General features: G+C 32.3%; 1 protein-coding gene across 1 annotated transcript; it reads right to left on the bottom strand.

Moving 5' to 3' along the window:
- Positions 1-355: 355 nt before the first annotated feature.
- Positions 356-17,652, bottom strand: LOC129229561 (alpha-(1,3)-fucosyltransferase C-like). The gene is made up of 2 exons (XM_054863888.1): positions 17,534-17,652; positions 356-2,107 (listed from the first exon to the last, which is right to left on the bottom strand). The coding sequence occupies exon 2, from the start codon at positions 2,057-2,059 to the stop codon at positions 908-910; it is 1,152 nt and encodes a 383-aa protein (XP_054719863.1). The 5' UTR covers positions 2,060-2,107; positions 17,534-17,652; the 3' UTR covers positions 356-907.
- Positions 17,653-23,455: the final 5,803 nt, after the last annotated feature.

Below are 23,455 nucleotides of genomic sequence, written 5' to 3'. Positions count from 1 at the left end.
TGATTGCCAATTTTTAGATGAACCCCCCTTCAATAATACTAAGAAAACAGTAAATATAATTGAAAACAGAATTCTAGTCACTTAGAAGTACTCTATTCGCTCTCAACTTTACATTTTTTTCTGTTAACCGCGATATAAGACTCAGGAGGAGTAGTGTTTTTTTGGCAGGAAATTTTTAAGAACTCATTTGAGTTTGCTGGCAGTCTTAAATTTTATCTAGGTCTGCATACAACTTACTGTTTACTTCTGAAAAGGTATTTAATCTACAGTTAAAAGTTTTAAAATTGTTGAAAAATATGCAGTAAATGACAGGAGTAAAAAGCACAATGAATAGCTAGAACAATGGAAATGAGCATTTATTATGAAACATAAAAATAAAAAATGCATTTTTTTGCTTTTAAAAAAAAAAAATTTAAATTTTTCAAAATGTTTGACAGTTGTAGTTAAATAATCTCAAACAACTTTGTGCCTAGTATATACAATCTAATTAAAATCACCTTTCCACTAACTGAAATGAGTGCAATGTTGAGCAAATGTTAACAGAAATGAAGTTTATAAACTGAGTAACTAGGGTAAAAGGATCAACTCAAACTGATGATTTAAATACCTGCATAAAAAGATATAGTGAATGACTCGAAAGAGAGAGAGAGAGATTTGGTGCTAATCTATAATATACTTTAGCTGTTTAAGTTTTATTTAATGTAATCCTTTCCAGTCTGATGTTGCAGACTTGGTCAGGCATTAAATATTTGCTGCTGCAGCCTGGCAGTGTCAGATTTAAAAACAGTCTCTAAACAATCTTAAAATACTACTTATATGACTGATAATACTCTCCTGTTACATTTTATAAGCCCTTTGAATTGACCATGACAGAGAAACTGTTTATAAAAAATTGGACAACAATGGGTTAAGGAAAAATATTCCAAGATTTACAATTGGCATCACCAAACCACCAATAACTAATATTCTTATAATAATGAGATTCAACAAGAGGTTCATGTAATTTTTTACATATTTGACATGCATAAGCATCAATAGTTACATAGTGCGTATTTTTCCAAGCAAAATAACTGTTAAACTTTTTCTCATCTTTGGCAACATTTAGCAAAAACTGGGCAAGTTCTTTGGGAGATTTGAAAGACAATGCATCAATATAAGAAGAAGGAGGAGCTATAGCTGAGTAATTAGCTCCTCCCATTACAACAGGTATCATATTAGTGTGAAGTATATTAAAGAACTTTTCAGTAACATAATCTTTACATATTGAATTTTCGAAAGATAAATAAAACCTATACATTTTTCCTAATTTTTCATAGCACTCTTCAGATTGCACCGGAAAACATGAAAGTTTACCACACTTTCCATAAATATCTACTAAAATACTTTTTTGAAGCTCCTTGACAAATAGTTCACGCTTGCTTGGTGTTTTACAATTACTAACAAGCCAAGCAACCATTCTTTTCTTTCCTCTGGCATAGTTTACAGCCTTTGAATCAGCATGTTTCAACCGTTTCGCAACTGGCGTAAGACCAATATCTGAATCAGATCTATATGTAGCTGTCCAATTAAAAAGACCATTTAGGTACTTTAATACATCAGGAGTATGATGGGGAGACTCATGGTGCACAAGAATCCAAACTTGGTTTTTATTTCTGTAGGCTGGTAGATCCTTCAGGTTTATGTCTCGTAAGTGGAAAACTAAGGCATCACTTTTGTTTAAAAATCTTCGATCAGAAGTAATAAAGCATTTTGGCTTAGGACAACCGAGTGTTGATAATTTTGGCACATAATCAGAGATTCCAAAAAATTTAGTCCATAATAAGATTGTCTTAGAGGTTTGCACACGATTTGGCTTTGTTACAATTTTCACATGTTTCCAATGTTTCTTAACCCAAGGATCAATTGTAGCAACTTTTTTAGGATCAAACCAGCTTTCCTCTTTTAGCAATGTAAGTATCTGAAAAAGGAAATGAATTAAGAGGAAACTTACTGTAGAAATTACAACACAAAGTAATAAACTCTTTCTCCATGACCTCAGTTGTGTTTTGAAGATCTTCATTAGGGCTTCATGTACATGTTGCTTTTGAGATTTATTAGCATTTGAAACCTGAAAAATAAAATAAGAAATGTCAAAATGCAAAAATAGAGGGAAACTGTATTCCAGTGTATAAAAGAATTAAAATTTGAAACTTCGCAAGAAATATAAGAGGTTTATCAATTCCAAAAACTGAAGAAAGTAAAAAGAATTGTCAAAAAAAAAATAATAATAATAATTTTTCACCAGTAGCAACAAGAATTGCAGTCAAATTTTGGGGTTAAAATGAATTGTTTTTGTAACAGAAAGTAATAGCTCATACAAACAACTTAGAATCAAGATTAGTAAAAACCTAAACATCCTAACATGTATAATATTTATGGCCACTTAGTAGAACAATTCACATTAACTCGACTTCAGCACTTGCTATAAACATTTTATCAAAATATTGCTGTAATGAGACTGTTCATAACTTATTTTCTTCTCCTTTATCTGAATTGACGGAAATGGATACTATTTCTCATCAGGTTGAAAATTACAACATGGATGAAGGGCTGATTTTCTAAAAGCAGAGGAGAAATAATGGTTTATTTTGATTTGATTAGGTACCATTGGTTTTAGATATCTGGTTAAGGGAAAAAAATGCCAACAATCTGGCAATGACAGTACTACAGTCATGTAATGAATAAAGTAAGTGGACGCTGTCATTAAAAACATCACAAAAATTATTAATGAAATAGATCAATGAGAGAAATTGAAGAGGAGATGAAAAAAGATGAATGAAATGTTGTCAATTATGAATAACATGAAATATATTTTTTTTATAGACTTTTTTTAGTTACATAGTAAATCCCAATAATCACTGATGCAGAATTAGTAAACATTCATACTAAATTCCAGTAGCAGAAACAGTGTGATGCTGCTACAAAGATTTTCAACAAAGTCAGCTGAGTATTTCTGAATGGAAAGATTTTTTTAAATCATTTTGTGTCCATTCAAAGAAAAATACGAATCAGAAAGGAAATATAAAAGGCTCCCTGTTGAATTCATGACATTTATGAAGCTCACTAATGTTCAGTAATTTACCGCTCTATAGGCAGGGCTATGACAGAAATACTTGAAATACACTGCCAGCTCAGTCATTCCAGCCAAGGACTGCAGTTTCGTGTTTATTAGCACTCGTCAGCCCGGCATAGGAAGAGACTGAGCCGGAGATGGAAAACCTCTTAAGGAAGCCAAGAGTGCCAAACAAATGGTAGCTAATATAAAATCAGCACTGCCCAGCCGAGTGACCAAAGCAATGGTTTGGTTCAACTCAAAGATTGAAGGCAAGGCATGGTATATTCAGTAAGTTACCGCCCTATAGCCAGGGCTATGGCAGAAATACATCGCCAGCTCAGTCATTCTGGTCAAGCCTTCAATCTTCGAGTTGAACCGAACCATTGCTCCGGTCACTCGTCTGGTCAGTGCTAATTCTATATTAGCTACCAGTTTGCTTGGCCCCCTTGGCTTCCTTCAGAGGTTTTCCACCTCCAGCTCAGTCACTTCCTATGCCGGGCTGTTGAGTGCTTTTATGCACGAAACTGCAGTCCTCGGCTGGAATGACTGAGCTGGCGGTGTACTTCGTGTATAGCGTATTTATATTTTCATAAATTCAGCACGCTAGACTATGATACTTCATTGCTTTGCTAGTTTCAAAAATTGATAGTTGCCGTTTAAAAAAAAATCCAAGATAAATGAAATAAGTCCAATTGAAAATAAATTGATTGGTTCAAATTAAATAATCGGAATTAGTTTGATTTCAATCAAAATGGGCTTTTGTAGAACAGAATATAGAAACACAGTAGAATCTAATTATTGAAAGTGATTGAGCCAAGTAATATAGAGTGAATTGAGCTAAGGTACAGAAAAAAACTACCTACGGTACACAGTAAAAATTGAATTTTGGATTCAAGAGAATGAAACAAAGTTACAAAAAAGGAAAAATTTTAAAAATACATAAAAAAAGTCTATAAAAATACATAATTGCGCTAACTTGTCTTTTATTTACATAGTACTAGCAGAAACCACAAAGCTATGCTCGTGCTATAAAGTTTTTTAAAAAAGCACCCCTTTGAGCAAATTTATAATTTCCTTTCCCATTCCAAAATAAAAAAGATTATGTTTTGTTAAGAAAAATGAAATTTAAAATCACTCAAAACCACCAAAGCTAAGCATTTTAAGTTAAATAGTAAGTTAAAAACTTAAAACCAATGGCATAGCAAGATAGCGGGGCGGAGGGGATGGACCGCCCGGGACGGCACTTTTCTAGGGGTGGTAAGTTAACCCTCTTGATAAAGTTTTAATCTGTTACTGCAGGTAAAAAGAAAATGTCCTGAAATGTAAGACCTTTGAATCACTACCAGATTAAAATTACTTGAGTTTTTCTTGATAGCTTATCAGTACAATTTTTTGTTGTCCTATGAGGGGGCAGCAGTGGCAAGTTCATGGGACCAGTGTTGGTCCCCATGTTTTTTCAGACTGTAGAGGTTAACTCCAGGAGGAAGAATACAACGGAGTTTCCAATTTTCATAATAAGAAAAAGTTAACACTAGGTTTTCAGAGAGGTTCTTGAAAACTTTCTCGTGCAACATAAACTTCCTTCTTTTTTACTTTAGGAAAATGGTTACAGGAGTGAAAAAGGGAGGAGGAGGTGTAAAATGATACACAAAACAATTTATTGCCCATCACGGGGGTTGCTTAATATGTTTCAGAGTGTGCTTTGATTTCTCATTCATTCAAACTTCTCTATTTCAAAAGAAGCGAAGGAGATTTCCGTTTTCTCACTTTTGAAAGTAGAAAATCTATTCGACAACTTTGGATCACATGTTAGTCTATTCCAGGGTTGGTAAAAAAAGTTTTTTTTTTTTTTTTTTTTGTAAACCAAACAAACTGGTTTTTTGGTTTAAACCGGGTTTATTTGGTTTAAACACTATTTGTATGAAAAAGAATTTTATTTTAAGAAAATCATGAATATTTTATCAATTAATTCTTAAGGAATGTTTAATATTATTTATGATTAAACATTCCTTTTTTTCTTTATAATTAAGTAATCAAGAGTAAAATCCTGTAATTTCAATTTCCTCATACATAGAGATTTCTATAGGAGAATATTGCTTTGAAACGTTTGTTTGTTTCTTAAACATGTGTGTGTGAGAAGTATTTTGCAGTATCTACAAATAAATCATAAGTCTGACGCACATTAGAGAACTTTAAAAATCAAAAGATCAATGCATATTTTATTAAAAGATTTTAAATAAAGTTACAAATCAAATGTAATCTGCCTGATGTATCAATCAGTGACATCAATTATAGAAACAGGACAAGTAGTTTTTAAGAAAATCATTATATTTTTCCATTGTAGACATCCCTGTGGCAGAAAGCTGTCGACACGGCGACATTGTCGCAGAATGAGAGGGAATTTGTGCAGAAAGATTTTGCACTAAGGAGGAAAAAAGGGAAAGGGGGGAAAAAATAGAAATAAAACCATTCTGCAGAACAATACCAAAGGATAGCTGTTTCGTGGTAAAAAATTTAACCCAACAACGAATTAAGAAAAAGGCCTGATTTTCGCGAAATATTTAATAATTGCAACAGTTAATAACAAAAAAAACTGGTGAGCGCCAAATCGAGCGATCATTGATGACTGTGGTAGCCTGCAACATTCGAGATTGGGAGATAGAGCATAGAAAAAAAAACGGTTCTAACCAGAACTTCTCCCCATGTGGAGCGATTTTAAAGCAACTTTGTGTTGATCAAAGAAAAGTGGTTTTGCAATGCACATGTTTATGTAAAGACTTGTGCCGACTTATTTAAGCTTTTTTTTTACCTCTGTTGAAAAATTAATTTAAGCCCTTAAAAAATGGCTATTTTGCCTTGTCGTAGGTTGCAGCAATAGAGAACAGGTGGAATACAGTAAAACCTCTCTTAATGGACCCCCTCTTATGTGGACAATTTTCAATTCCCCTATTCCAATGCAAATAACATTATTAAACCCCTTACCTGCAGACACCCCTCTATTGTGAACAAAAAAATTTGTCCCGTTAGTGTCCGCATTAGAGGGTTTTTACTGTACTTGATAAATTGTGTGGTATTTTGGGCTGACCAATTGTTATTCAGATAGGGGTGCTTACATGAATGAAAATCTTTTCTCTTTGGAGGAGTTATTGACTTTTTTCTAAATGCATATTCTAATTACCGTAATTTCGGGTAGATAAGTAGTGGCTTATACGTGTTTTAAAATTTAATTTTAACACCTGCGGTGTATCTAAAGATATTTTTTCCCTCACCCTACTTTCTTAAAGCTTTTCATGCTTGCACAATCAAGCAGGGGAAAAAAAGCATTCAAAAACGCCAGTAGAAGAAGCTCTCAAACAGGTCAAAATCGCACTTTCAAACAGGTTTGCTCTGAATTAACCCCCCTAACTGCGGTAGGGTGCGCTTCCATAGGAATTTTGCCGCTGTTATTCTTTCCAATGCTGCCAGATGCGTGATGATGCTAATTTATTTTTAATATTTTAATATTGTTGATTGTAGATGCAGCGTTTTAAAACACTGTTTGAATAATATTTTAATACTGATGAAAATTTAAAAAAAAAAGTTAAGCAATTTTTCAGTGTAACAATTATGACACTTTGATTTGAATTTTTTTTAATTTGGAATGAAGTCACAATTTTACTATTATTATTATCGTTATTTTTATTAAGTTTATTTTTTCATCCAACCAAACAAAGATGTAATCTAGTACCACAAGTTATTTGCATAACCATAATGTTTTTCAACCTTTTCTTTTTTCACGCACGAGGTTTACTGCATTATTATTATACTAGTCGACCCCTGCAGAACTCCGCACTGTACTTCGAATCGTTTCATAAGGAATTTCGCTCTTTAAAAATTTCAAAGAAAGAATATTAAGAAGAAAAACCGAAAAAAGTAAACGGAAAAAAGTAAGCGCACAAGAGAAGGCATGTAATTTGAAGACATCAGTAACAAAACCTCATTAAATACAACGTTGTGATAATTTGATCATCGCTCCCCTTTTGGTTGTACGTATTTTCAATGCAAATATAGATATCATTAAAAGTGTGGTTGAGTGACACGTGAAAAATCAGTAAGCTTGTATGTGAAGAAACAGGTTGTGGTACATACAGTCCTGCCCATGTGAGCATCTGACGGAAAAAAAAAGAAACATTAAAGAGATATTTAGCGGCACGGATTCGAACTGGCACCATTCTGATTAACAGTACGACGCTCCAACAAACCTAGCAACCGCGCCTTCCTTTTCGAATGCTATGCATTGAAGAAATGCGTAATAAAACACAGTAAAAAAAAGCTTTTTGCCGAAAAAATATAATAAGATTATGCGTCTATGTTTTAGCATTAGCCAGCATGATACGATTTAAAATTATTCATAAAACATGGAATTTGATTAAAGAATGAGGAAGATCTCATGTAGCGATTGAAACAAACATTCTAGAGAAGTAATAAATTCGATTGAAAAAATGAGTGTTTTTATTTTTGAATATTCAACAATTTCCCATAGCAGGCTTCTTTAACCTGTACGGCTTAAATGTCCGCCTTTCTTTTTCTTTTAATCGAACACTTAAAATTCAAAACCAAAACCAGTTGAACCGAGTCCGTTTTTTAAGTGTAATTTTTCGAACGTAGACAATTTTTTTTTCAGCCGAAATCAGAGGAGTAGAAAATGATTTCTTACTAATGAACTTGATAATAATTTTAATGTTTTATATCGTATTCGAATAAATAATTACAGATTTACTGGGTGAAACTCGTAGTTTTAATTTGGCACAGTATTTTTTCATTTGTACAAAAGTTCGAACACTGATATTAGAAAAATCTACATTTCAGCATACAACGGAAATGTTTTTCTGCACAAAAAGGATTCCCTTAAAATATTTCTAATACTTTTTTTTATGCTTACATTATGCTCAGTGGTCTGGACGGAGTCAAAGCTTTAAAAAAAAAGTGAAGAACACCCTTCGATTTGCAGTCAACTTATCTGAATGATAACTGTAGCCTGCATAAAGGAGTCGAAACACCAAATAGCATTCCCACTGCATTTATTTTATTACTTGTGTTGTCTGTTGTATGTTATGAGTACATGTAATGCGTAATATTTATGCGAAATTTGCTATTATGTTGGACAGCCCAAACTGGCCCGAAGTTCAGACAGTTTATAGCCGAACGCTCAACCGAAAAAAAAATCCACAAGTTAATTTTAAATTTTTTTTGCTGCCGAAAAATGTTTTTATTTTTGAAAATTTTTACAATTTTTTATCACAGGCTGTTTGAATTGTTATGGCTTAGATGGCAGCACGTGTTCTTTATTTAACAGCACGGTTAAAATACAAAATAATTTGAACTAAGTTCTTTTTTAAGCTTAGCTTTTCAAATGTAATAAAAATGTGATACGCTATTTGTTTTTTTTTTTTTTTTTTTTTTTTGAAAAAAAAAAGAAAAATATATATGTTACCCTTTAATTTGGGGTAGTATTTTTTTTATTTGTACAAAGAGTCAAAAACTCATCAGAAGAATCTATATTTCAACATACAATTTATTATATTTTACTGAACAAAAAACAATTCCAATATAGTCTGAAATCTTAAACCTGATACTTATATTTTCGCTTTCATTATGCTTTAATTTTCTTACCGGAGCCAAAGCTTTTAAAAAAATAAAAAAAAACCTTACAATTGAGCATCAATTTAGCTCCGTGTTGCATCAAGTTTTCATAACAGCTAGGAGCGTTTCTATCTCATGCATTCCCTCATATTTGTTATTCATTGTTGATGTAACGCACGATATTTTCTAATTTTTTGATGCAGATTGTCCGGACGTGGGCCCGAAACGCATTCTCCTGGTTACCAGTCGAACGCTCTGCCAATCAAGCTATTCAGCTCTGTCGGTAACAGAGCAAGTTAAACCGTTTCTGTGTTGATCACAGGAATGAAAAATTGTCGTTAACTTGTGTGCTAAGTTGCTCTGCTGACGGAGAAAAGCTTTCTCCGTTAGTATCTTCAAAAGAAAGACTATCCCTAAAGGAAACTTCCCTAAAGGTGTAGTGATTGCTGCCAACAAAAAGGGCTGGATGTGATGTGTGAAGAAATGCTCTTTTTTTGTGGTTTGCCGCAGTCTATCAGAAGAGGAAGGTCCCCCCCCCCCAAGGCCTTATTGTGTTCGATTCAATGCACTCGCATTTAGTTCCAGCAGTGAAGTCCGAAGTTAAAAAATTTATTTTGAATTGCGTCGGTGATCCCTGGTGGGCTCACCAAAGTTCTGCAATCACTTGACATAACTGTAAATCGGGTGTTTAAATGTGAAATGCGTAAAAAGTAGGAGGAGTGGATGCACAGCGGAATTCACTCCTACAGGGTGGCGACAGGAACTGTGAAAAAAAGTTCCCTGACTTTTCCCTGATTTCCCTGATTAGGCTCACCAAATTTCCCTGATTTACGTTACCAATGATAATGTTTTCTTTCTTTGCTCTACTTGAAATCCATTGTATGTTTGTATAAAATGCAGTATTTTAAACGTTTTAAGTTGTGTAAAGTTGTTGAACTAAAGATATTTTAAAAAGATGCTACTTTCTTAATAAAATGGTTTTAAAAACTTATCAAGTCAATTTTTTTGGGAAAAAAACCCCTACAAAACAGTATATAATAAATTTTTCTACATGGAAAGATTATAGTAAATTATTAAAAAAAAATACTTTACTTTCAGAAACCACTTAGCATAAGAATTTTAAGAAACTATTAAAATTACTCTTAAAAACATGTGTATTTATGATAGAACTAAAAAGTAATTGAAATTATTTTGAACTAAGTTTTCAAACAGTATAATAATTGTTGCAAGAATAACAAGCAATAACTGACATATTTATGCAAAACAGATGAAACCATTTGACATCCATTCATAGGGAGCTTTTCTCTAATCAAGAACATAGGTTTTAATAAATGAATACAGCATTTTAACAATAAAAAAATTAAGATATTTACTTAAGTACACAAGTTAACTCTATTTCAAATGATTTCAGTATGTAACTAAAAAAAATCTTAGATTGCTTTTGTAACAAACAACTTTGAAATGCAAAAAAAAAAAATCAATTAGTTAATTTCAAAATATATAAAAGAAGAATACAACTTAGTTATAAAATTAAAGAATCCCTTAAGTCTGAAGAAAAGAAAACCTTTATAATCTGCGGTGACAACAAATAGTATAAAAGCAAAAAACAAAGTTTTTTTAATTGAAAGTTCAATTATAGCAATTAAATTAAAAATGCGAAGAAATAATAACTTTTAAGGTTTTAAGGTCTTAATTCAAAAACCAAATATTTCTTCTTGAAATCGTGATTACAGTACACTAATTACTTCGAGACAATGGAATAAAGGCAAAGGAATGAAGGCTTCCTCTTTGCCTGTGTGGTTGTTTATATTACGTAGCATTGAAAGCGTATAAGGAAATTTCAAGCTAGGTAAAATAAACAACCTAACAGACACAGAAGCAATCTTAGGAAGTTCATCCTGTGGTTAATAAGTAAGATTCAATACTTTGACGTTTAGTAAAAAAGATGCACAAATATGCGGCAGTGTATAATCGCACGTCATTTATTTTACTTTTTTTTAAACAGATAATTGGCGGAAAATGCATAGGGAATTAGAGTACTTAATTTTGTAAAGCAAAAAAGAATTTTTTTCTTCATAAAATCAATTTTCCCTGATTTTTTGTTATTTTTTCAAAATTCCCTGATATTTCCCTGATCTGTCGCCACCCTGTCCAAAACCGCAGCAGGAAGAATGAGAATAGCGTCATGTGAGGAGGCCCCCATGCAGAAAACATCTCAGATGATAAAGAACTGAGTGACTCAGAAGAAAGTGACTTTCAATTATATGACAATTTTCTTTCCCTTTTTGATTCTGATATTGACGAATCAGATTTCCAAGGTTTTGATGATATGTGATTTTAATGTTATTTTGTCTTATTTTAATTATATATGCATGTCTTGATTTTTACTCTTTTATGTTTTAACTAGTGGCACCCGCACGGCTTTGCCCGTAGTAGAAAATTAAAAGGTCATTGGTTCGCCTGTATATTAACAAATAATGGAGGATGAATTTCTCGCCAATTGGTTATGTTAAATGGCTCGCCCATGGCTCATAATGGTTCCACGTTATGATGATTTCGTAATTTACTATTCCACGTTGTGATTATTTGCTCGGAAAAAGTTTCTTAAAATTAGAATATAAAAAGAACAAAATCGAATTTTCGAAAAATCGCTTCAAGGTGCACACCCCCATGTTACAAACTAACTTTGTGCCAAATTTCATGAAAATGGGGCCGAACGGTTTAGGCGCTGTGCGCGTCACAGACATCCAGACATCCTCCGGACAGAGAGACTTTCAGCTTTATTATTAGTAAAGATTTAAAAAATTTTAAATTTAGAATTAGTTTATTGAATAAGATTTCCGATTTTGACGAAGTTCTTTTGTGGAAAATCAGAAGGTAAGATTTTTATTTATTTTTTATTTAAATTTATTCATTGCTATTTGTGTACAAAGTAATATAAACGATTAAAAATGACTGTATCTAAACACATAGAAGAGAATTTCAGACTAAATGAAGGTCAGGGGCGCCATGTTTTGATTCGCACTCCCGCGGCATATACGATGGGGTGGCTTATCCGATGAACTTTTTTTAGTTACTTGATTATTGTACATGCAGCGTATATGGTAAGGCGGCTTATCTACCTAAAATTACGGTAAATTCTTTTTTCTTATGGAAAGGGAACTTGTGCTTGTTCGAGTACTTGATTTAAATTCTTTTTTTCACATGAGGGAGAGGCCAGGGTGGGATTTCTTTTTTGCTTTAAATGCATTAATTTTGCAATAAATTTTCCTTTAGTATTTTAATAAAATCTTATTTTCTTCTGAGTAAGGTTGAATTTTCGATTTGTTCCGACTAAAATGTGTTCTTTAATGATATTTATTTTTCTTTTTGGGGGGGAAGGGGATACTTTGTTTATAATATTGGATATTGCATGCATTATTTTTTTTATATGGGAGGGTGACCTTTATTAACTCATTTTTTTTCCTCAAAATCACATGCATGATCCAGGGTTTTTTTTTTTTTTTTACAATTTTTTTTTAAATTCATTTTCCTTTTCGGGGGAGGGAGGTACTTCGTTATAATTGGGTAATGCACATTTTAATTCTTTTTTTTTAATGGGAAGAAGGGGTGATCCTTGTTTATTTTTTCAAATCACAAGCATGTTTTAGCTTTTATTTTTTTCTTTAGAAAAGGGCTTTTTTCCTCCGAACTGTATAATGCATATTTTAATTAAACTTATTTTCTTAGGATCTTATTACTTTAAATATTGAATACCTGTTGCATCTTTATTTTCTGGTATTAAGAACTACGAATAAGTGCTAAGAGATTAAGACTGAAAATTTAAGTATGAGAGTAGCATCTCTGTTTAAGCAATCATCCCCTGCCGTAACATAATTTACATTAGCATTACATAAATTAGCATAATAATTTACATTTCTTTTGGTTAGATTTGATTTTCTTATCCACTTACAAATTGCTGCAACCATGGTGTTAATATTTTTAATGATATAGATTTAGCTCAAGGTCCCTTTTTTTTCTCTAGTGAAAATTGAAAATCTGTTGGAAGCCCTGATACTTAACTTTAATGCTTTTCTCTTTTGTATAAATGAATTTACTTAAACAAGAAGTTGCGCGAAATTGGTTAATAAATAAATATTTTTTCACTTTTGAAATGAATTGCATTTAAGTTTGTCCATTAGTTCATTTTTCACTTCAAGGAGCATTCTTGTAGAAAGAAATTAGGTCCAGAAAATTTGTTGCAGAAAGTAAAATAAAATTCTGCCACAGGGGTAGACATTATTTCTCCTGGTTTAATGGTGTTTTTTTTTTTTATTAAAGGAAAAATAATTAAAAGCCTCAGTATGAAAATACTTTTAACATATTCTAATAATGAAGACTCATAAAAATTAATGTGTATTGATTCTTCCACCATTCATAAACAGGACTTTTCTTATTATATTAGGATAAAAAAAAGTTCTTTGAAAGATGAAAATTTGGTGCTAAATTTTTTTTTTTATTAGAACACTGAGTTACATGAGTATTTTCTGTTTTCATAATTTTATATATTTTTTTTTTCTTGCTCTGACTGCATCATCTATCGAGGATACAAAAAGTGTGCAGGTTTTATGCCTACTCGAAGTGTTCTTAGACTTCTTAAGTCATTTTTCTCCTCTTGTCATTTAAAAATTCAAGAGTTAATTTATACACCCTAGATGCATCGCTTCAATGGATCTATCTCAATAAATCTTAAGTAATCAAGCAAATTAGGTAGTAAACGGAATTTTGGTTGAAATATACTTTTTGGACTATTTTGAAATGCAAAAGGCAGAAAAATAATGATGATAATAATTTAATAAATAAAAAAAGAGCTACTTTAATTTTTTTCCCATGTAATTTTAGAAAAACTTCATTGTCTGTCTTGTATATTTATGTACCTAATAGGAAAACTGCTTTGATTTTAAAAAAATAAATAAAACAAAAAACTATTTAGATAACTTGCACTACTTTAAAAAATATAAGTTTCTAAATTTATTAAATTTGGAATTTATATATGGGTCATTCTCACAGAAAAGGTACAAATAGGCCAAAATAATTCTTTTAACAAAACTAATTAAAAATATAATAAAAATTGCATAAATGTTTTTGTTTGTTTATAAATTATGTCCCTATAGTAGTGGTTAAGTTTTCTATTTTATTTTTAAAAAGATTTCAAATATTTTAAATCCCACCTCGTCCACGGAGGGGATACAATAGTCAACGGAGGATATTTTTTATGCAAGAAAGTGTCAATAAAGGTTGTTATGAAAGTAAACATGCGTTTTAAAGCTATATAAACTATTATGTGACCCGTACTTAACATTAACAAATTAAAATATGGAGGCTTTTGAAATAAAGACTCAGGACCTCTCGCTCTTTATGAATATCCTATTTTATTTTTTTTAAAAATCAACATTCTAGCATTTGTAACAAAATCAATAAAGTGCAACCTAATTTAGTTGGAAAAGAAAATATCGAAAGTATGTTCTTAGTTTCATTGATGAGTAAAAAAAATAATAATAAATCAAAAAAATTTTTTTTAATTCAAGAAAATAAAAAAAAAATTTCTTTTTTTTGAAGAACTTGCCAAAGGCCGATTTAACAAGCTTCGCAGACCACTTCTGGCCCGCAGGTTATAGGTTGTGCATTCCTGCTGTACAACAACATAATCATTGATTTTTGGTTTGCTTCTTATCCTTTCTCGATGAATTAATCCCAAATGGTAATGTTTACATTGATCACCACAACTTAGACAGGTGAGGTATCTTGCTTCCATATTTATTTGGTCTTTTTTAAATACAAGTTCATGAATTTTCATTGTCCCTGGAAACGGTGAAATATGCTTTGGAATTTGTTTATCTACATCACTTATAAAACTTTCTTCAACATTTTCTATTATTACATTCTTACAGTTTTTTTGAAGTACCGAACCTAAAGTTTCACAGTCTGGGTTATCTGTTTTCTGGGCAACTAAATTGTCAGCTGTTCTTTTCATTGCTGCTCCAACTCCATCTGGAGCACCTTTTCCATGAGAGCTTTCACTATAGTGCCAGTGAATTTCCTCCACAATAAACTAAGAGTTTAAATATCCACCTATTAACTGAAACATAAAATAAATAAAATAACTGGGAATCTTCAGCACACCTTCACTTAATGCCTACATTTGAGTTACAATATGCATGCAATTGTGTTGCCAAAAGATAGCCTAAAATTGCATATTTCAGAGGTTAAAATTTTCGAGTTGAGTATCCCACAATACCGATTACCTTAACTTCTCCAAGCTGCATTTTAAAACTTTGATTTCGGAAAATTTCCTTGCAGTGCCCACCAACACCTCAAGAACCGAAAAAAAACTTGAATTTTGAAAAGAAAATGGAAAACCCAAACCGCCCTTTCTCTGAACTTTTCTAAAACCTGCCTAAAATAGCGATTTTTTACTTAAATTAAACAATTTTCGCCAAGCATCCCTTATCCCCCCCCCTTTTCTTTTGTACTTATATAAATTAATTACGTCTTTTTTTTTCTTCCTGAAATTAAATTTCTATTTTTAATTTAAACATCTTAGGCAGTTTAATGGCTTGGCTATTTCACAAAGAAAGGACGGCACATTCAGGAACCGCCCAGGACGGCTAACACTATAGCTACACCACTGCTTGCAACTATTCAATTTGAAAGAATTTTCCAATAAAAAAAAAAAGGCGAAGAAAAAAAAATATCAAAGTTCACATGAAAAATATTAATATGGTGAAGAACCACTGATACGTTTCTAAAGAGACAGTATGAAAAAAGCGTATAAATGAAAAAAACGTACAATAGGTATACAGTAAAATGTATTAAAATTTACAGAGACCAAATTAAAAAATGTATAACTGAAAAAAACATGTAAAAGAGAAACATGGGAACTGTGCTTCAATGTATGTTGCCGTCTATCAAACATAAAGACTGATTCGAAAAGTTACAACTAATGAAAATACCTCCCCCCCCCCCAACACAAAGAAAAAAATATTGTCTCTATCAAACGATTTTATGAACAAATTCATTTTTACTCAGCCTCTAATTTCAGTGAAGAACAATTCCACAAAATGCCTTTTATGCATTTTTTTTCTCATTAATTGTATTGGAATGATTTTGATTTCATTAACAATTCCCTTTTTCTCTTTATTCAGTCTTATTAGAAGCTTACATGCATCCGTGGAAGAAACTTCCCTTCATATGCCTGAAGTGGTTGGTTCGATTCTCACCAGTGCTTTGGGTGGTATTTAACATCTTTGTGCTGTAAATCTTTCTTGTGCTATCTTTGTGTGAATAAATAAAGAAGTCCAATACTTGAAGGCAATGGTACCCTACATCTTCATGTTTGTTAACTATAGACAAGTAAACATTTCTGAGCCAAGAACAACTATTTTTTTTCTTTCACTAAAAATATTCTCAATTTTATGGTAATAAATGATTATGAACCTTTAAAATTTCTGCAGCTCTGCCACAGTGCAGTCATTCCGTCACAACCACATAAACTTAAATTCAAACACGCACAAAAAATTATTAAAATTAAGTTTCGTATTATGACTTTTAATCTTCTTGATACTGATTTGAGCTGAGCTTCCATTCCTTTGAGCTACTGGTGCCAAAATTAAATTGGCACCTGCACTCTCTGGACAAATGTTTGTCTGAATCTATCGGTTACTGATAGAGCAAACATGCGTAACTGCAGTATTGTTAGAATGTGAGCGGCAACATTGCATTTTGATGGAATGCGAGTAATTAATAGTTTAGATGCTGAACTCATTATGCTATACATTAGGGTGACAAAAGTTAAATAATTTGTGAAAAACAATGAGAATAAGTTTGTTTTGAAAGAGATGGATCGGATACATGAAGATATTTTGAAATGTTATCCTTTTGGCAACAAAGAAACAAGAGCTACCGGACAAAATGCTTACGATCTTTTCAATTGTTTATTGACGCCCTAAGGTACTATAACTTCACCACGGATAGATGGCGGATGACCTTGAAGCAAAACATCATTTGTATTACTCGTAATTGGTAGAATCTGCCAGAAAGTACCAAATAGCAAGAGGTCTCGCTAATCCTATGTATTCCAAAATATCACCAAAAAACCTATTACAAATGAAACAAATGATATTTTTGCTTCAAGGTCATCCGCCTCCTTTTCGTGGTCAAGCTATACTGATGTACATGGCCAGAAAGCGTGTTCAGCAACAAAAAAATTTCGGATTAGAGTACCTGAAACCCTTTCTCATAAATTCACCAAACACTGCCTAAATTAGTGTTTTTAAGCGACCAGTTTCCGATTCACGAGACCAACAAAACAAGTCCATGGTGGAAAATCGGGAGAATATCAATGTAAATTCGTGGTTAAGGAAGAGTATAATAATTAGAGCAATTTTCAACCACCCACTTATTTTTTTCTTTTCAAGAAAAACTGAAGGAAAGTCTTCGAATTTGTTTGCGTCTTGTTCTTTTCTCGGAAATTTCGTCAAGACGGAAATCCGTCCTGATACGGAAGGTCTTGCACCTCTACGCTGGTATCAAAGGGGGGAAAATTCTCTTCTAGAAGCAATTGGCAAACCAAATCATACGAAAACTGATAGGAATATTGCCCACTAACGAACGAATAAAAATATCTTGATTCCCGATCATTTCGTTTAGCTTCTCAATTTTACATTCAGTTTTCAACTGCATCCATTCCCAGTGCACATTTAACAAATTTTAAAATCGCTTTCCCCACCATAATCGGAAGACGATCTATAAAAGTATTGGAAAAGGAATCTAAAATACCTGTTAGAGTCACGTTGCGAATATAAAGGAAAAATAGAAAAATTATTCAATTAAGAACAAAAGTAACAACATTTTTCGAACACATTCCGTCCGTTAAATCTTGGCACGGTCACGGTCTCCTTCTCTTCTCTTTTCACTGAGCACGGCACCCTACTACGGGAGAACGTATCGCGCATGCTCCAGGAATGCGAAGATTCATGTCACGTGATACTGCACATTTCCGTGACGTAGTGTATTTGTTTACACTTTAGCTTGGTTATGCTGAGGCCTCCCTGGCCGCATATTGACCGATCCCAAGCGGTAATTCTGTAATCCACGCTATGGCTTGGTTTCTTCCATGCTCAATAGATGGCGCCACTACTTTTTCATGATTTTTTTTTTTTTTGCTTTCTTTTAAAAAATGTCTTGTGTCTTTTGAAGTTTTAACCATGGATAGCTTACCATCCGGCTTTACTTATTCAAATATTAATATTACAAACGATCAAAACGAAAATTTAACTTACAGAGTAAAAGAAATCACTGATGAAAATGCTGCAAATGTGGGTTTTAAAATTTTTTTTCTTAATTTAATTGCGGATAATCCCGAAAAAAAAAGATGTTATTAAAGGGACAGAACAGCCGATTTAAATTAAAAAAAAAAATGTGAAAATTCATGTGCCTAAAGGTTTAACGTTGTAATTAATAATTTAATCAACGGTCTAATTGATACAACTATATCAATTAGATAACTTTATATGCAGTATTCGGGGGGGGGGGAGTACATATATATAGTGTGAAATGTAAGTCAGAACAGCTCTTTTACAAAAGTACTCCAATAGGCTTTCTAGTTTTTTATTTATTTATTTATTTATTTATTTTTTTGAAAAACACAAAGACACTCATATATATATATATATATATATATGGCAATGATTTTTTTTTTTGGTGGTGGGGGTGTGATCGCTTCCTTTTTTTGGGGGGGGGGACACATTCACCCTTAGTTTTATTTACCCATGTTTTGTAGCATTTTTTAAAATTAATTTTCTGTTTAGTTTGTTCTTTAACGTTTGTTGTTTTTTCCACCAGTACTTACATGTTCTTTACTTAATTGCTATGTTGGGCCTTTTTTGGTTAAAGATTTTTTAAATTGTATTTGTGTTTCAATAAAAATTGAATAAATTTCTCTTTTGAATGGCTTATACAGATTTAACTTAAATATGCTTGTTAATTTTATACACAGAACTGGTTACATCAACCGATTCCGAATCGCCAATATCAACTAATTCCGATCCGCCGGTCTAAATGCGATCCGAAAACTGCTGGAAACGACAGTCCGTTTTGGAAAATTATAGGCAATTTTTTACTTTAACTTTTTGATCGCCAGAAAAAAAGTCTTTGTTCAGTAGAAATATTTTTCTAAACAATCGGGACCGAACCCCATTCGGATAATTAGAACCAGAAAATGTTCTATTTAAAAAAAATAATTGAGTGTATGTGATGTTACTTAGTTCTAAAATATTTTATTGAAAATGAAATAATAAAGTAAAATTGCAAAACTAAGGAATAATTATTTGAAAATGGGACTGATATTACACCAAAAAAAATTATAATTTAAAAATGAATAAATAGAAAAATGAAATAAAAATGAATTATAAAAAAAAATGTAAACAAATTTTCAGAACTTATAAAAATTCTCCCCGAAATTCAAAAAATCCCCCCTGGAATCTGAAGTAACGGGGGACATTCCCCCCTAGAAATTGAACCCTATTTCAAACCCTGTTATATATACATTTAATTGAAAGTAACTTGCCTTTGTATTGTAATTGTCAATTTAGCAGTGCGTCCTGTATGCTTTGAAGGACCATCCCCAGAAACTCTTCTGTCTGTCTTATGCACACAGCGATAGCTGATTTTGTATTTATTAAATCTCCCTGATTTCGGATATGTTGTTGCAACACGCCAAGTACTTTTTGTATCTTCACTGTGTTGCTGTAACCAGTTCTGTGTATAAAATTAACAAGCATATTTAAGTTAAATCTGTATAAGCGAATCAAAAGAGAAGTTAATTCAATTTTTATTGAAACACAAATACAATCTAAAAAATCTTTAACCAAAAAAGGCCCAACATAGCAATTAAGTAAAGAACATGTAAGTACTGGTGGAAAAAACAACAAAAGTTAAAGAACAAACTAAACAGAAAATTAATTTTAAAAAATGCTACAAAACATGGGTAAATAAAACTAAGGGTGAATGTGTCCCCCCCCCCAAAAGGAAGCGATCACACCCCCACCACCAAAAAAAAAAATCATTGCCATATATATATATATGTGTGTGTCTTTGTGTTTTTCAAAAAATAAATAAATAAATAAATAAATAAATAAAAAACTAGAAAGCCTATTGGAGTACTTTTGTAAAAGAGCTGTTCTGACTTACATTTCACACTATATATATGTACTCCCCTCCCCCCGAATACTGCATATAAAGTTATCTAATTGATATAGTTGTATCAATTAGACCGTTGATTAAATTATTAATTACAACGTTAAACCTTTAGGCACATGAATTTTCACATTTTTTTTAAATTCCAATAATTTAAATCGGCTGTTCTGTCCCTTTAATAACATCTTTTTTTTTCGGGATTTTCCGCAATTAAATTAAGAAAAAAAATTTTAAAACTTACATTTGCAGCATTTTCATCAGTGATTTCTTTTACTCTGTAAGTTAAATTTTCGTTTTCATCGTTTGTAATATTAATATTTGAATAAGTAAAGCCGGATGGTAAGCTATCCATGGTTAAAACTTCAAAAGACACAAGACATTTTTAAAAAGAAAGCAAAAAAAAATCCATGAAAAAGTAGTGGCGCCATCTATCGAGCATGGAAGAAACCAAGCCATAGCGTGGATTTCAGAATTACCGCTTGGGATCGGTCAATATGCTCCCTGGCCCCTATATATACGAGCCGAGGCACGTGAATTGTTTATAAAATAAAATATTATTTTCTGCAAATTTGGCGAAATCCGAAACTTTACTATGGTAACCCAAGCAGTGCAACAATGAAAAATCCGAGTCAAAATAGCTAAACTTAAGCTGATGCGTCGGTCTATCTATATAGCGGTTGCGTTCGACGAGCTCAACCGGAAGCGACCGGTTAGTTAATCATGTGATAGCAAATGATCATGTGCTCCAATCAACCAATCAACTGCTTAGAATGGTAACCGCTGTGGTAACCGGTTGATCACAGAACGCTTCGGTTTGTAACCAGTTACTTACCGGTCGACCGGTGAGTTTCGTCGAACGCAACCAGCGTTTCTAGGTCATGCTAGAGCCGCTATATAGATAGGCCAAGGCTTCACTCGATGCGAGTCTTATCAGGCTCAGTCATTTCTCAAAAGATCAAAGGCGCTGACTTGCCCGCAAGAGTGCGCTGTAGTATAACCGGGGGATCCTTTGTGTACATTAGTTAACGTATTATTTCTGCTGTTAAAAGGGAGGTATTTTCTATCTTTAACGTAAAATTTCATTGATATGGTTAACCGCTGAGTAGTACAGGGCGAATTGATGCATCACCACACTAGAGTCAATGCCTGTGAACTGAAAAACAACGTCATCATGCATCGGCCGATCATTAGCCATAATACTGTTTTACTGAAATCCTTTTACATGTTAAATTTTTCATATCACCGTTTCTTTTAATCTCCAAGTTGGATTCAAAATCCGTAGTAAGCGATATTTTCCTAAAATTGCAAAAAGAAAAATTGTAAATTGTTGAAAATTTTAGAGTGATTTTCATTGACGCAATTTTTAACTTGGCGGGAATTTTTGATGTTATTCTTTGCTTCAATTTTTAGCCTAAATTACATAGAAACTACTTTGGCAAATCTATGTAGTTTTTTTTTTTTTTTTTAACAAAACAATCAATAAAAGGAGATTAAATTCCTCCATTATAAGGAAAAAATATCCACCAAAAAATTAAATTAACCTTTCTTTTGAAGAAAGGTATTATGAACACTTAACTTTTCAAGAGAGGTAAAAAAAATTTACTTCTTTAAATTAAAAAGGTTGAATGTACAAGCAATTAAATCAAAAGCTAACATTTCTTATTTTTATTAAGAGGAAATCGGAAAATCTTCGAATTTCAAAATTATAAGTATACTACATGTATATTTATAAAGAAAATATATATCGTAAAGGTATGGCAGGTATTAGTGTAGCAGAAGTACAGTTTCAAAAGGCATATTTTTTATCTTGGCGATTATTTTTCATTTTATTTACTGTTCTCTTACTTGATTAAACTTACAATGAAATTACTTTTTTTGGCGATACCATGCATTATTTTGCTTATTAATAAATTTATGATAAAACGAACCATTAAATAAGACTAAATGTTGCGTTAAAATAAAAAGTAGTTCGCCTAATGATTGAATTAAGCTAATAAAAAGAAAATTGTCCGCCAAACAAAAAACAAGTTAAATGAAAACCGTGAATGGCTCATCTGAAATAAATCGCCAACTAAATTGAACAAATCTTAAGGCTGTTTCCTCAGTGTCAGAAACTTTCGTTTCTAAGACTTATTAGAAGTAGCAACAGCAACAACTTTTCAAAATACAACAACAGGTTTCGTTAGCTAAAACTTTTTTTTTATTTACTAAACTATAGAATTAAATTAGTTCCAAGACTGTTGGCTAGGGGAAAAAAATCAAAATTATACTCGTTGAGAGATAACATTGTCGATTGACATGTTCTTACTTCTATATGAACACTTCAAAAATACTCACCCAAGTGGATAAGGTAGCAACTTTTGAATATCTAATACTGTAACTATACAACTACATTTCTTACATGCTACTACATTTCTTACTACATTTCTTACATGCGGGATAAAGGTAAATTAGCCCTCTCTGTCAGGATTTATTTTTATCTAATGATGCGAGGAATTCAAAGATAATTTTCTATCGACGGTCAGTTTTTCTTGAGCCGACATCACACTTGAAACTTTAGCATAGAAAATGCAATGTCCAGTTAACTATAATTAAACAGGTAACATACATAGAATCACATTTTTTTTTTGTCATCATTACGTACTTGTACTTGAGGTAAAACATTAATAAGATGAGACAGATATTACTGTGATATTATGTGCATCTCACTCGGAAATTCATCATAAAAATAATCATTCACAATGCTACAAAACTCATATAATGGAGCCATAAGCATAAGACTCATTTACAGTCTGCTGGCTGCAACCACATTTATGAATCGGATTCAAAGGTGTCTTATGTTATTATGATCCAGCTAATTAGCAATATTTCCCAAATTTAGCATACAATGGCTCACTTCGAATGGATTCAGGGAAAAAATGACGTTTTCTGCTCTCCTTTGGAAACGAAAAAGTAATTTCCTTTGCTAAGTTACACAACACATTTATGGACCAAAAAGATTTTCGTTGGACTAAAGAGAAATTTTCAAGGTAAACTGGCCGATCATCAAATGTATCGATGCCAGTTAACAGGCATTGACTCTAGTACGGTGATGATTGATGCCGGAACGGTGTATCAGTTCTGTTTTCCAGGGGATTTTTTTTTTTTTTTCTTTTCAGGTAAAGCTGGTCCCAACTCAATATTCAACTATTTCTCATCGGCTTCGCTTCTGGGAAAATATACATATTCATCCCTGAAGCTTAAATGAAATTAAATAAATACTATTTGCAATATTTTGGGATTACGCAGGACCTGATTACCGCACAGGCATCCTAGGCCTGGGCCTGGGGCCCCCTCTTCGGTAGGGGCCAAAATGTTTTTAAAAACTTATGAATCGCAATGAAAAATCATGAATTTTGGTGAAAATAATCCAATTCCTCTTTTGGATAAATGTTAAACATTATTTTCGCTTTGAGTGAAAGTGAGGACTAGAAGGGCGCCTTCAAAGCATTGTGAGCCTTGAGC

Source organism: Uloborus diversus, chromosome 9 (assembly GCF_026930045.1).
Source record: "Uloborus diversus isolate 005 chromosome 9, Udiv.v.3.1, whole genome shotgun sequence".
Classification (NCBI taxonomy): domain Eukaryota; kingdom Metazoa; phylum Arthropoda; class Arachnida; order Araneae; family Uloboridae; genus Uloborus; species Uloborus diversus.
This window is presented reverse-complemented; position numbering and strand designations above follow the sequence as displayed.

Coding starts and splice junctions, on each gene's coding strand:
- LOC129229561 (XM_054863888.1), bottom strand. CDS start 2,059: ATGAAGATCTTCAAAACACAACTGAGGTCATGGAGAAAGAGTTTATTA.